Raw genomic sequence first — 15,626 nt, forward strand, 5'->3', positions numbered from 1 at the left:
AAAAGACAAAAAAAAAGACTCAATAGTAGTAACCATTAGTTTTAACAGCAAAAAGATGTTACAGTACTGTGTTTTATAAGATCATATTAATAACCTTAAAATCTAAAAAGTGTTGAAATATCATGCTAAATGGTAGGAACACTGTAAACAGTTTTTATTTGTTCACTAAGGTTTACATAAAACATGTTAATTCAGTTTTAAAAAAGTCTCAACGCAAAAGGCAGTAGTTTGGCTTTTTATTTGTAAAGGACAAAGCATCTCCTCAATTAAAATCAATTTCTAACAATTCTGAGGAATCCACAGAGGCTATGTTTACTTACAGTTTAATATCCGAAAAAAAATTTGTTAACATTCCAGATTACTGTAGAAAAAGTGTATACCACACTTATGGCATACAAGATTTGTAACAAGCAAAAAATACCCTGTTTTAAAAGTAACCTCCCTTCCAAATAGGTTTTCAATTTAGAGCACCCTCTCTGTAGGCTTTACATTTAGAATCCTCTATATAGAAAAAGGTACAACAAATTGGTACAGTATTTATTGCAACAAATTAAGGATGCCAAAATATATACAAATTACATTAGTCCCCCCAACTTGCATACCCTGTTGCTTCTTATTCCTCCCATGAAGCAGTCTCCTTCTCTGGTTCTAAGATTAAGTTCTTTCACTGAAAGGCACGTACTTCTCTACAACAGAAGAAACAGATGCATTAATCTGAAATGCCCTGTTTCAAGGGGAACTTTAGCCTATATTTTTGAAGACCAAACATTATGAAAAAACCCACAGAGATGTAACATTTTATTATTAAATTTGCCTGTAAAAACTTGTAGTTACCATAGTGAAGCAAAGTGCCATAAAACTCCATTCATTTAACACTCCCAAACAGAGAGACAGCTAGTGATCCCAAAAAAACTTGGGGTTTTACTATGCTGGATATATTTTTAAAATTTCAAGGTTCCTGAATTCCCGTTCAAACTTTGGTTACTCTTGGTAGCGTTCCATAACAGGAATGCTAACAAAAATAGAAGAAGTGTTCTTCCTTGTGCCTTGCAGTGCAGCTAGTAGTGTGTTGTAAAAATTATTTAATAAGGATTGTAAACTATGAGTGTGATATACCTTTGAAAAAAAAAAAAAAAGATGTGATATTAGGATACTATACCTCAGCTGACAAGTACACAAAGTTGCATGGTGAGAAACCAAAAGTTCAAATTTCAAACTTTGACGTGTAATAGTATGCTATTGAACAAAATAGCTAAAACATCCCACTCAGGTAAGATGCCCCAAACTCAAGAGGCACAGAGACTAGCTACATGGGTGATGACAACAGTGGGAGTACACTTAAATTGCATCTATGTTACAACAGATGACACTGTGGACTTTTTTCATATAGCTCTGAAAGAAAACAGCAACACTTGAAGTAATAATCGTATCAGCACACCAGTATACCAACACTGCTACACGAATTTTACGAAAGAGGCCAGTTTCTCTGCCTAGCCTTGGAAAGAGTCAAACAGATTTACTAGCTAACCCCAAAAAAGCCAACAGGGATTTCTAACATATCCATAGTGTACTGTACAGTATCACCTTATAAAAAGCTCGATTATTTTAGTCAAGAAAAAAATGAAAGGAGAGTGGATACTACTACAGTCTATTAACAGGTCATAAAGAAGGAAGAGACACAACTATTTTCTATATAAAACAATATTTATATAATTTGTTGTCCATAATAAATGTATATGAACCCAACAGAACATGTAGATTAGATTCTCCTGTAACAGTGTTTAGATTTTTAGAGCTTTCCATTATGAATTATGAGGGTAAGAAACTTATGAACTGAATAAGCTGATTGTTGACTGTAGTTAAGCAAAACTGCAACTGTGATTTACTTAAAGGACTAAACTCAAAAACCCTTAAAAGCCTCTCTTTCCTTGTTCCCTCATTAGTTGTTCCAAGCCTGATAGCATATTTATGCTACCTTAGAAAACAAAACCAGTCATACCTATGAATTACTGCAAATGTCAGGACAAAGTGTAACGACATCTCCTGAGAATATCCGAGTATCATTATCATCAATTTGTCCTCAGCAACTCTTTGATTACTTAAGCATTTTGTACTCCCTTTGGTCATTCTTGGTTAAGCAGTGATGTGAAGACTGATTACTAAGCTTCAATGCAGATGCAAAAGACTTGGTTGAAAGAAGGGGAAAGAAATTAACAAAAAAAAAGTACATTCCAATTAAGGATTTTAATTCTAGGTTGGTTTTTTTTTTTAAGGTGCTTTACATTAGTTTTCAAACTTCACTCCCAGAAATGCCATTGCTTTGCAAAGTTTGGACAGCATTTTATCACGCTGTTCTACAGAGATTTGTAGAGTGCATTCATATTGTTGAGCACTGTTTTCTTCCTATACACACTGTTTCAAGATAAGAGGTAACTTACAATTTTGAGAGCTTCTCCCCATAAAGGAGAACACAGCAAGCTCTCAATATACATAAATGGAATAATTCATGTTATTGACTAAACATAACTGAAGTCCTTGTTTTCTCAAGGTCCCAAAATCAATAATGATTTTGATAATTTAAGCACTAACTTTTTGAGCTATCTTGAAACACAGTAACATCTTCCTTTATTATCTACAGTTACACTCTTCTGAAGGTATTACTTCTGATCTGTTTAGTCAGTTTTCCTCAGCAAGTTAACAGAAAAGTTGCAATTAACTTTGGTTAGATCACTCAGTTACTACAATACAATTACTTTTCTTGCAGTTTGACTGAGAGGTTGACATTATCACCTCTTCTGTGAAGAAACATCACATTTTAGGTCACTCTGCAGCCCCACAGGGCAGAAATAAGGTATTCATACGCCACAAGTTGCATCACTCTGTGTATTTTTTCCAGACTATATGTTCAAACATTACATGTCACTTCTCTGTCCACTTTTTCTGGGCTCTTTTGACTTGGATCAAAACATCAGGTATTATTTTCCCAGCTGACGCTTTTAAAATCAAATAATACTTATTTAGCAGAAGTTCTTTCATCAACAAGACACCACACTGTGTGAGGAACTGTATCTATTAAAATATATACTTGATTTAATCTTACAATAGCTATGCCATCAGCTAAAAGAAACACTACTAATGTATTCAAACTGTCTGTACCATATGTCATAAACAGGATTATTTTTAAAATAGTCTCTGTTTCCAAATACTTCCAAATTGCCTAGTATAGTTAAACTAAAGGATGATTTGCTGCAGTACTTCAATTTAACATGAGTATTTGGAAATTACGACAAGGATCCTAATGTGATTTTTTTTTTTTTTTTAATTATCACAATTAAGGGCAAGTGCAGTTCAAAACCTGCTATTACAAGGAGTTTGCTTTAATGCAAGTTAATTTGTTCATCATAAACTGAATTAATTTCAACCACAAAACCATAGAAAGTATAGTGGCAGAAACATTAATTTAGGATATACTTTGACAAAATCCATATTAGGACCAGAGGTAGGGCAATCGGTAAGACAACCACTTCATTGAGTAGTTTCCAACATTAAGTTCTGAAGGGGAATGAATAGAATATGTTCTACCTGATTGAATAACCATGGTAGAAATATATCAGATCCTTGGTAAAGCTGTATTTAGAAGTTACCAGGTTTGTCTCTTTAGACTGATAGGCAGTTAACAAGCATATATGCATTTCAGCATCACCCTAGTGTGTTTGTGTGGCAAAAAGAGAAATGTAAAATAAAAATAAGGACCTCAGTCTAAACCATATTTCTTTTCTTACTGTTTTCACTTTTGTTTCATCTTTATACATCCTGTCAGAGGCAAGAATGAAATAGCCAAGAATTAAATAACTGAAGTATGTAAACCAGGTAACAACAGTATCTACTTTACATACTTTGCTAACTCCATGAGCAGCTGCAAGACTATGATAGCAAAATGGATATGTAACAATTTAAAATTACTGTGCATATTAGATACTTCTACAATAAAATACTTAACTGCATTTTTTTCTCCCTCAAATTGAAGTGTTTAGAAACATACAGGGGAAAAAAAAATAAGAAATCTGCCCTCTGAAAACCTCTGATATTATTTTAGTGAGCTTTCACGCCAGGGTTTTCATTACTTCTATATTAAGGTACACAAAGAAGTTTAAAGAAACAAACACAATCACTTTGACACTTTGGGGTGGTTTTGTAGCTTCAGACTTTAAAAATACAATCTTGTTTATCCACTGTAAGCTTCAAGCTAGGAATTTTAGATGTATCTGTAGAATGTGAAGTAAATTTAGACAGCAACTTACTAAGGTAAAAGAGTAGGATTAAAAGATGCACGCTGCCATTTCAGTGTCTGGAAAGCTTAACATAATCCACCAAAATTTCCAAAATAGTTAAACTGGAAGTTATTATAAGCAGTCAAAAAAATCATAACAACATCTACATGCATAAGACATACATATTTCAATACCACTTATTAACACACCTTCCTCTGCACTAGAAGACAGTGCATATACCTATTTAACATATTAACAGTATAGTCCCTTTAGATAATACTGCTCTTCAGACATAATCAGCTCCTTGAAGTTTAACAACAAATACAACCATACTTGATCTCCAAATAAGCATACAAGACTATGAAGTAACCTCTATCACAATACTGTTGTTAATTGAATAATACTGTTTGTTAATCAGTAAAAAGGTTACTTGATAGTCCTGTAAACAAACATTTATGAGGAAGTATCATGTTAACTGGTCATCAAATACCTCAAAGTCTAGTATGTATGCTGAGTTACAGGAGACCTTAAAAGATCTACAACAGGCATCGAGGGAATTCCTGGACAGAATGTGACAATTACTTATTCCATAATAGTCACAATTTATACCGGAACAAGACTAGTAATATGGGGTACCCGTAAGTACCACATGACTCTAATATAGAGGAGCAGTAGGTAGAGATATTACAACTAGTTTCTTCTGATGTGTGGGAAAGACAAAAGGAAAGAGCGACTTTGACTTAAGAAAAAAATATAATCTGAAAGACTCCCCCTAAGGAAACAAAGTTCAAAAAGACTGAACCTCTCACTTCAAGTTCCAGAACTCCATCCAAAATTATTCCTAATAAGCAGCAGAACATCTGACTTCTACGCAAATACTTCTAATTTTTGAGACATCATGTATTGCATTTGTTGAATTGTTTTGCTTAAGACTGTCATTCAGTTTCACATTAAACAGTACTGAATCAAATACTAGCTGTGACCGGCAGAATTCATCATTTTATCTCTTCTGATACTTGACAGTAGTCCTCACTATGACAATTCTAACAAATTTTTTCTATGTCTTTGCATGTGCAGTGTGATGGCATTACTCAATAAGGAAAACTTTTTAAAATTTGGATTGCAGAAGTTTGTTTGAATTGATCATAATGTTTAATTGTAATGACAATAAGGAAATATAACAAAAACTTCCTGTATCTACATAGTTTCAGAAAGTGATTTAAGAATATGAACCTTTCTATGCAGCAGTACCAAACATAAAACTTAGTGCAGGATTATCATCAACTAACTGCTCACGACTTTAGGAACGGGAAAGCTGAATCAAGCTGCTGGAAGCAGAATTCATAGGAGAGAGTACACAGGAAAAATTGAGGACCCACCAAAATAAATTAAAAAAAAAAAGAATAAAGAAGGAGAAGAGAAAGGTAAAAGCTAGTTGTCCACTTTAACATAAGCTTCAATAATGACACTGTATTTGTAACAAAAATATCCTACCTTCCTCTCCATTTCTCTGGAACTCACATGCTGAAGACAAATGGTGTTTATCTTCTTGCCCACTAAATTCTCTCCCATTTAAAATTCAAGTGATCTTGACATCCCTTCTCCAACTACATGCATATGAAACACAGTAGTGAGCTTTCTCAGTGAAACTGCTTATCATCCATACTCCTTCATTTCTATTGCTAGAAGTACATTTAGTTTCTATATACAAACCTTCGAGGATGACTGGCATCAAATAATGTTGTATTGTCATCTTCATCATCTTGCTCTAATGGGGTTAGCTCCATGTTTTCTATGTTTGTATCCAAAACTCCGTATCTTCGGGTTTTTCTGTTTCGCCTTCTGAGCCTGAAATTTTAAAACATTTCAGTTCTATAAAGTCTTCTCTACTTTCTATTTCACAGAAAACTATCCCTTAAAATGCAGCTATATTGATACTTATCATAAATTTTAAAAAAACTTAGTATATTTAAAATGTACACACTTAGCTGTACAAAATTCAGAGGTCAGACAATTCTAATTGTCAAGAGTTGACGTGTAACAATTAAGGCCAACAAGAATGTCACCTGTAGTTTTATACAGAATTACCCTAATGAATACAAAAAGTCTATACAGGCACCTGGCAGCTAAATGCAAGAGCCAGGTAAAAATACATGCAAAAGCATACTTCTAGCAGATCCTACAATGAGAAAAGAATTGTCTTGCTATATATCATCTATGTGTTTTATGCATTTCCATAGAAAAACAGATCAAATCAGAGAGAAACACAACAAAAGTATAGCAGAGAAGTAACACAAGTCATGGGTGACATTGAAACTTTTTATTATCATTTGTTTAATCTTTTAGAGCTATGAAAGTAAAAACATTGTTTATAATTACACTTTGGAATAAGAAAGAACTTGTCTAGTCAATGTCTCATATTCTTCACAGAACATGGAAGGAAGAGGCAGTGAATCACATTTCAAGATTAAGGCACAGTGCTTATCACAGATGAACAGATTGTCTCCATCTGCTTTTCTCACTTTCTGTGCCTTCTCTGCATGGGCCCGGGTCCCACATAAGCCCCGTGCACGGTGAAACGTTCTATTTCACTTTGCAGGACTACTCCTATACACATCGAATATGCCTTGCTCAAGTCTCTGAGGATCAGGAACTCAGAACACTAGCCACTCAGCAAACATCATGCAAAGGCATCTGTTTACAAAATGCTGACAGAGTCACTTTCAGTTACTGAATACCAGCAAACAGCAGCTACATGAAAGCTATTGGACTTTAAAAAAAATAAGTATCTGCTTTCTAGGCATTTAAAATGCTAAACTCAAAGTGGTAGCAGCCCTTCGTTTTAGAAACTCCAGAATTTACAAACCCAAACTAGGTGCTTAGGAAAGGTGTTTACAACATTCAGGAACTTCAATACTGGATATATCAGAGCTAATAATTAAAAAAAGATTGTTTATGCATAACATATTATGCTACTATAGTATGTACTATAATCTATGTGTAATATAATTAGACTATTACTATACTGTGCATAATCACCTCTCTGTCCCACACTGAGGCACTACTTTCAGCTTCAGATTCTGTCCTGAAATTTGGTGTGCTTGAAGAAGGTTTTTTTTTAACATGCAACTTGGAAAACCATTCACCTTTTCAGACCAGGGCAACTTTGAAAGAACACACAGCAGCAGCCAGTCTTGGTTTAGACTATATCCAGTGAATTAGACCTCCTTGTGGAATTGAGAAGCAAATGTAATCTTGTTAAGATGGGAAGGATATAAAATACATACCTTTCTTCAAAGTGTTCCAACTTCTGATATTATAAAAAGAAATAGTCAGCATGATCACTTCCTCCACCCTCAACTATGATTTGAGACAGCAGCAACTGTTGTGCCAGGTACTTAAGTGCTTCAGCACAACTTAAAGTACCTAACTTTATCATTTAAAGCTAAGGCTAATGAGAATGACACAAATTTCACCTTTCAGTTCCTTCCATTTTCTTCCTTCATTTCATCTGGCTGTTAGTCCTCAACATAGAAAGAAGTTGTATACTTCAAAGTACCCAGTAGAAGAAAATTCTAAAACTTTAAGATGACAGCATGATGAAAAATATGTGTGTTTCATACACAGTGTCTTTTGTTTTGTTTTTAGTAAAGTAGAACCTAAGCAACTGGCACTAGGACAGGCACTCCTGGATATTCTAACAGACTAGAAATTATTTTGAACACAAATAAAATAGGAAATGAAGGAGAAGCACTTCATGCTATATAGTCAATATTTCTGTCAATCTCACTGTACCCTTTACTTTTTTTACTTAATGGGGTAGAAAATGAGTTGCTACTGTGAGTCGAGAATAACCTAAGACAGTCACAGCAAATGTTCAGATTGTAGACAATGCAAAAAAATCTTATCACAAAGTTGGCAAAAATTTCTAGATTCAAACAGATGCTGTTGAAAAAGGGACAAAAGAATTACTTGTGACACAAAAACTTTCTCTATATACATTTTAGTCAAAAGACTAAAGTGAAAAGGATACTGGAGATGCTTATGCAACATATATGTATGGTCACCACTATGACACTAGAGCAGTGTCACGAGTGTTAACAAAAACTAACTTAAAACCTTTTACCCTGTGACTGTTAGGAAGAAAACCTAGAACAAAATCCTAATTTCATTAAAGTCAGTAGTGCTCTCTATGCCTCTCATGAACTTAACAGAGATAATTTTTATCTTTGTAGTTGCTACAGATACCTTGGGGTATAATAAGATAAAGTTATGAATATTTATATAAAACTACACAAAAAGTTAATGTTATATTTCTGCAGGCTCATTCCCAATCCTCCATCAAATACAGCTAACAGCAGCAGAGGAATCCACAAGCAAATATGAATAGATATTATCTGACTAACATCAGAGATGGCATAGATAATAGACTGTTAAACCAAGAGGAGATCTAAATAAGAGAAAACTAAGAATGCTCACGTAAAAAAAAAATAAAAAAAATTGCAGAAACTCTGTTAAGAAAATGACAACTGAAACAAAACAACAGGTCAAATTTAAAGAATATTGAGTGACTAAAGAAACAAAACTGCAAGGGACTTGGGAGAGTGGGAAGAATTAAAAAAACCCACAGAGTAAAAAACAGTAACTGCATAACATGTGACCTCCTTTTGGGGGATACAATTCCAAAACTGATTGCTGACAGAAATCTCAAAATCTCAAGTCATCTCAGGCAGTTAAGTGCTAGCTTAGATCCCAGAACTTCCTTGTACAAAAAGGTATTCTGAATTACATATCTGTAAGTTTTTTGAATGCTCATCTGGTGTATCAAATACGAACCTCTTCTGAACATGTCTGTACCAAACAGTGGCGAAAGAATCATTAAAAAGCAAAAAGCAAGATGGCAAGGTACGTGTACATGAAAGAATTTTCATTTTTACACAAAGTCTTTACCACTAGATTTAGTTTTGTGTATCAACACATTGATAGGATATATCTTGAGAAACTGTAGTATTTTCAGCGTCAAATACTACTTCACTTAGAAAAGGCAACCTTCTTTCAAGCAATAAGACAGTTCAAACCTGAATTCTTACCTGAATCTGATACACACAGGTCACAGCAATACCTGTCCTTAATTCCATACAGAAAATTAATTTAGCATAATAATTGTGTAAAGTATTTTTTCCAAGGATCTTTCCATGTATTTTCTGTGTAGAACATGGCATTGTATTATTGTAACATTGCAGTATAATGACTTCTTATAAGCTGATGTAACTTAAACAGCCTCCAAATAACGTTCACCTTCTTTTAGGGAAATCCTGAACAAAGGAGATGTAAACATTGCCTGAAACAACTTACTTTGTCCTGAGACAGTACCAGAGAGAAAAAAACACTGCATGCACTAGAAAAAACCTAGCCAAACAAAAAGAAAATAGATTTTTGGTTTTCTTCTTGAATGAGATGGCTTTTCAATGCTAATAATCACACACAGAAGCCAGTTCTATTCATCAAATGTGTAAATGCCTTCTAAAAAGTTCAAGACTTCCTCATTCTACTGCCATGACTCCACCTCATGCAAATTCAAGAAACTTAAATTAAATTTAAAAGGCTGAGATGAATCCATACCGTATTAGTGTGGTAAGTCCCACTCTAGGAGCATAATCAGCAATATCTTTTAATAAAAGACGATTGACAAATACAGCAGCACTGGTCTAAGAATTACTTAGATCAATAAAACATTGACCAGGACTCACAATATGTGTCACAGAATCACAGACTGGTAGGGGTTGGAAGGGACCTCTAGAAATCATCTAGTCCAATTCCCCTGCTAAAGCAGGATCACCTAGAGCACGTTGCACAGCAACGTGTCCAGGCACGTTTTGAATATCTCCGGAGAAGGAGACTCCACAACCTCTCTGGGCAGCCTGTTCCAGTGCTCTGTCACATGCAAAGTGATGAAGTTTTTCCTCATATTCAGATGGAACTTCCTGTGTTCCAGTTTGTGCCCATTGCCTCTTGTCCTGTCACTGGGCACCATTGAAAAGAGTCTGGTCCCTTCCTCTAGACATCCACCCTTTAGATATTTATAAGTTTTGATTAGATCCCCTCTCAGTCTTCTCTTCTCCAGGCTAAACAGACTCAGCTCTCTCAGCCTTTCCTCACAAGAGAGATGCTCCAGTCCCTGATCATCCTTGTAGCCCTCGGCTGGACTCTCTCCAGTAGTTCCCTGTCTTTCTTGAACTGGGGAGCCCAGAACTGGACACAGTACTCCAGATGTGGCCTCACCAGGGCTGAGCAGAGGGGGAGAATAACCTCCCTTGACCTGCTGGCCACATTCTCCTTAATGCACCCCAGGACACCATTGGCCGTCTTGGCCTTGAGGGCACATTGCTGGCTCATGCTTAACTTGTTGTCCACCAGGACTCCCTGGTCCTTCTCTGCAGAGCTGCTTCCCAGCAGGTCAACCCCTAACCTGTACTGGTGCCTGGGGTTGTTCCTCTCTAGGTGCAGGACCCTACACTTGCCCCTGCTGAATTTCATTTGGTTCTTCTCCGCCTTTCCAGGTTTTGCTGAATGGCACTGCAGCCTTCTGGTGTATCAGCCATTCCTCCCAGTTTTGTATTATCAGCAAACTTGCTGAGGGTACTCTCTGTCCCCTTGTCCAGGTCATTGATGAATATGTTGAATAAGACCAGACCCAGTACTGACCCCAAGGCACACCACTAGCTACAATATGGCTACATATATAGAATTTCTATCAAGATTACACCAGTAATAAATGGCATACTTATTGCAAACTGCAAGATTAACATATGAATGTCTCTAAAGGCTAAAAAGAAACGTTACAACAAAATGACATTTTCTTGTAGTCATTTCCACCTATAGGAGGAGAATAAACAAGCTATATTACACTGTCACAAGTGGTGTTCCCCAGGGCTCAGTATTGGGGCCAGTTCTGTTCAATATCTTTATCAATGAACTGTATGAGGGGATTGAGTGCACCCTCAGTAAGTCTGCAGACAACACCAAGCTGGTAGGAAGGCTCTGCAGAGGGATCTGGACAGGATGGACTGATGGGCTGAGGTTAACAATGCCAAGTGCCAGGTCCTGCACTTGGGTCAAAATAACCCCTTGCAGTGCTACAAGCTTGAGGAAGAGCGGCTGGAAAGCTGCCCGGTGGAAAAGGACACGGGGGTATTGGTTGATAGTTGGCTGAGTATGAGCGAGCAGTGTGCCCAGGTGGCCAAGGCGGCCAACAGCATCCTGGCTTGTATGAGAAACAGTGTGGCAAACAGGACTAGGGCAGCGATCATCCCCCTGTACTCAGCACTGGTGAGGCCGCACATCAAGTACTGTGTTCAGGTCTGGGCCCTTCACTACAAGAAAGACATTGAGGTGCTGGAGCGTGTCCAAAGAAGGGCAACAAAGCTGGTGAAAGGTCTAGAGAACAAGTCTTATGAGACACAGAATGTACAAAATTACAAAATTAAGTTCAGATGGACTGATGGATATCAGTAGTTACAAGTCCACCTGAAGAGAACAGGAGGGACCCAGGGAAGGTGTGACAGTGATGAGTGGCATCACTGCTGTAAGCGGAAGCCGACTGAGCAGCTTGGCACCCATACGCGGCGGGGAAGCGGCACCAGGAGCTTCCCAGACGCCTCAGGCGGAGGCGCTCTCCACAAGCAGCGGAGACATGCCCTATTCGCCGGTCCCCACCCACGACCCTGACAGCCAACGCAACCAGCCGGGCGCGGCGCTGGCAAGGGCCCTCGGCGGCGCGATGCCTCACCACGGCGGCCCGGAAGGGGCAGCAGCGCCTCCCCGGCTAGCCCGCCCGCTCCCTGCGGCAGCGCTCCAGCCGGCGGAGCCCCCGCCCTCACCGCACGGTCCGGATCACGAAGTAGACGATGAGGGCGGCGCTGGCCAGCACCAGCACGGACAGGGCGCGCTGGGTCATGGGCTGGCCCTGCTCGGGCGGCGCCGACACTTCGGCCAGGCGGCTGCTGCTGCTGCTGCTGCTTCGCGTAGCGCCCCCGCCAGCTACCTCCGTGGGGCGCAGGGAAGCGGTGGCGGCACTCCCGGCGGGAAGGGCCGCCGCTGCAGCATCTCCGCAACAGGCAGTCAGTAGCATCCCCGCCAGGAGCCAGGTCAGCAGCGGCGGCGGCCACATGCCACCCTCTCCTGCCCAGTGTGGATCCCAAATACCCCTGCCGCCCGGTGCGGCCTAACCGCGGCCGGGCTCTGCTGCCGTGTGGCCACCGGAAGCGGAAGCGCCTGGCGCTCGGCGCTGCCATGGAAGCGCCGCCAGGCAGCCCGCCCCACTCCCAGCTGCAGTCACGTGGCAACAGGTGGTGCGCAGGGGGGCGGGGCCCGATGGCAGCCGGAGCTGGGTAAGCCGCTGGGGTCGCGGGTTCTCGGCGTCCGTTGGGGATCCCGTCGCCCCGGCACTGCAATGTGCTGCCTTCTGCCTAAGCGGCTCTCTTTGCTCCCGCCGTCCCCGCTGAGCCCGTACCGGGACCGCGTGAGCTGCTGTGCGTTGGCCGGGCCCGTCAGCTGCCGGGCCCGCGGGTATCTGCGTGACGGGGGCTGGGTGGGTGGTGTGCGCGCAGAGGCGTGGCCGCCGACGGCGGTACCCGCAGCTGCCTGTTTTCCCTTCGGCCTGTCGGGCAGTATTCTGGCTTTCAATACTTGGAGGTCACTTTTGTAGGTCAGACTCGTAAGGGACGTTTATTTTCTCAGTCGTAATGGCCAGATGATAAGGATCTGGGGATGAGGTATCACATTCGTGATCTGCTTGGCTTTTCCTGTATTAAGCCTTTTTGTGAAATAGTTAAGAAAAGATAGGCAAATAACAGGAAAGTAACGGCCTGAAGACTTAGACTACAGGTTTTGCTTCAGTTGAGGTCAAATGGTGGAAAGATCAGGAAAGTGATTGTGTTTCAGTGGACTGCAACCAAAGGTGGTGGAGCAGTTGATGTAGTACGAAGCTAGTGGACATTCATGAACCTGGAGGACAGTACCCTGACTTATGTTAACACTTTGTACAGAGTGAATCTGCTGTGATGTTTATTTTGCTTGTGTCACATGTGTTCCTTAAGTAAATGCTGATCTGGTAGGATAATGCTTTAGTCATTAGAGTGCCTTATTAGATTATTTTCTTTGGCTCCTTTTTTGTGAACAGTAAACTACAGAAGGGCTTTCAGGGGTCAGATGTGCATATAGAAGAAGAGGAAATCCACATTGGCAGTGAGGTCTTTTCATTTGTCACAGTGTAGAAGGAAATGGATAAAATGCCAGAGTAGCAAAGAAGCCTTGTACAGTAATATTTTTGCATTTGAAGTAACATGGGTAACAACCCAATTTTCTGTATAAGCAGACTTGTTTTGATATCCCAGGGGCCTTAAACTTTTCAGTTTATCAATCGTATCAGGTCATGTAAAAATCACATATAGATAATTTCAACAGTGATTAGTTAATAAACTATTAACAAATTTAGCTGTTCGTTAACTGAGAAAACAAGTTCATGGTCTTGTGTCACACAATGAGACAGAACGTGGAAAGGGTGAAACATTTAAATAGCATGTGTGCCATTTAACTACAATCTGTATGCCTTCCCCTTGAAAAATCACAGTCCTTTTTATGAGAATACCATTTCAGATGCTTTGAACAACAGTTTTTTGTTGACAGGACCATATGAGTAAACTTTCTTGGTACCTTTTTCCATGGTTTATAACTTTGATAGAGCTTGACTGGTTCAGGTTCCCCTACCCCCAATATCTATCAGATTTCTTCTTGCCCATGAATTCTCTTGAGGTGTATTTATTCCTGACAAGTCCAAGGAACTGCCTTCCAGCACAGTGGCTTATGACTGAGGAAAGTGTTACATTCAAAAGTCAAGAAGGAATACATTTTAGAACATCAGTCATTGATGTTAAACTGTCCTAAGGAAATGTCCATGATTCATGGACTGTGTAAGATGTAACAGTGCTGGGATACTCATTCCCGGGAATGCGGTGGCATATTGCATGGCAAACTGTATGTCAGATGCAAAGTGTGAAGGGAAAAAAAAGGGGATAGTCATGGTCAGTGAAGACTATGGCATGACTTAATATTCTCATTTTTTCAGTGTCCGTATTTGCAAAACCACCCTTTTTAAAAATGAGGGTTCTAGTGCTGTATGGCATGTGAGAGTTGTTTTTTGATTTTTTTTTTTTTTCAAAATGAGAAGCTAGTGCTCTTATTTCAGCAAGGTAAGATAGTCTTTGAATTTTCAGAACAGAACACAAAAGTACAGCAAATTGTGCTCTTTATTTTGCAATATAAACAATTATTGACATCTTTGTAGATATCTTTTTTTTTAAATCATTGAAATGCATTAATTTGTTTAGTGTTCAAGTCAGGTATAAACAAACTTCAAGTTTCTATGCAAAAATTTGCTTTGAGAGAGCTGTAAGATAATTCTTCGATGAAATGTGACTTAAGTTCGAACCTGCATGTGGAAATTGATTTGACAGTCATATTAAAGTTTTTTTTCAGTGTATCTGCCTGTTAGTATTTGTTGTCAAAGTTTTTGCTTGGAGCCAGAGACAGGAAAGAGAATTAAAACCAAATGGTGACATTGTGTGACCATCCTGGTATATGGCAGCATTTGAAAGAGGCGTCTTAGTGTTATATTCCCCCCATTCCAGGTGCAAATTGTAGAACTTTTCTCACTTGTGAAAGACATAAAGAACTTTTATCTTACACCCAAAAGGTGAAAGAACTTGAGTGCCAGTGAAAGACCCTGAGACTGCTAAGTTGTCCATTAAAATTAATGGTGCTTACTTGACTTTCATCTTTGAGAAAAACAAAATTGGCCAATTTTTTGAGGTCCTTAAAATAGGCCTTGTAAATGAATGGAAAGAGAAGAGAAATTACTGTGCAAGATTATGTGAGTGTCAAGGATATCTGGGAAGGGGCCTTTTTATCAGGAAATTAAATGGTAATTCAAAGAAAGGCACTTAGGAGCTCTGTATATTCTTTCTTTTTTCTCATTTTGTTAGTTCAACTAAAATGGCATTGTATGCTTCCTCATACTTGTAGTGACAAAAGGTGCAGTACAGAACACATCTATTTCCTTTTCCCTCAACCCTGCCAGTCTGTCAGTGTCCTTGTGGAATGACCTTCAGGTGATGAGAAATTGAAGAAACCAGAAGTGACCGTGCTTCTCTACTGTGACAGGAGGCTACCCTGGTGCAAGCTGTCCTCTGACCCGTAAGCTGTATTAAGCTCTTAAACCCTGAAGAGCACTATCCAATTCTATAGTCCTCCAAACCACATTCTAATCACTATTATTTATGCTGAGGACATCATTGT

The 15,626-nt window shown here is 39.1% G+C and overlaps 1 protein-coding gene across 2 annotated transcripts; it reads right to left on the reverse strand.

The window, feature by feature from the left end:
• Positions 1 to 220: 220 nt before the first annotated feature.
• On the reverse strand, positions 221 to 13,077 carry FAM174A (family with sequence similarity 174 member A). 2 transcript variants are annotated; one of them, XR_012832926.1, is made up of 4 exons: positions 12,152 to 13,077; positions 5,985 to 6,119; positions 5,766 to 5,878; positions 221 to 686 (listed from the first exon to the last, which is right to left on the reverse strand). XR_012832926.1 is itself a non-coding variant. In XM_075739300.1 (3 exons), the coding sequence occupies exons 1-3, from the start codon at positions 12,439 to 12,441 to the stop codon at positions 665 to 667; spliced, it is 447 nt and encodes a 148-aa protein (XP_075595415.1). In that variant the 5' UTR covers positions 12,442 to 12,601; the 3' UTR covers positions 221 to 664. The 2 variants fall into 2 exon arrangements, 1 of the variants encoding a protein (XP_075595415.1); XM_075739300.1 differs by lacking the exon at positions 5,766 to 5,878 and having other exon boundaries at positions 12,152 to 12,601.
• Positions 13,078 to 15,626: the final 2,549 nt, after the last annotated feature.

This window comes from Balearica regulorum, chromosome Z (assembly GCF_011004875.1).
Source record: "Balearica regulorum gibbericeps isolate bBalReg1 chromosome Z, bBalReg1.pri, whole genome shotgun sequence".
Taxonomy (NCBI): domain Eukaryota; kingdom Metazoa; phylum Chordata; class Aves; order Gruiformes; family Gruidae; genus Balearica; species Balearica regulorum.

What these genes read in the sequence shown, in the direction of transcription:
- FAM174A (XM_075739300.1), bottom strand. Translation starts at nt 12,441, where the DNA reads ATGTGGCCGCCGCCGCTGCTGACCTGGCTCCTGGCGGGGATGCTACTG. An exon ending in TTCGTGATCCGGACCGTGCG is followed by an intron (nt 6,120 to 12,151) that starts GTGAGGGCGGGG and finishes TTAAAATTTCAG; the next exon opens with GCTCAGAAGGCGAAACAGAA. An exon ending in GATGCCAGTCATCCTCGAAG is followed by an intron (nt 687 to 5,984) that starts GTTTGTATATAG and finishes CTTCTGTTGTAG; the next exon opens with AGAAGTACGTGCCTTTCAGT.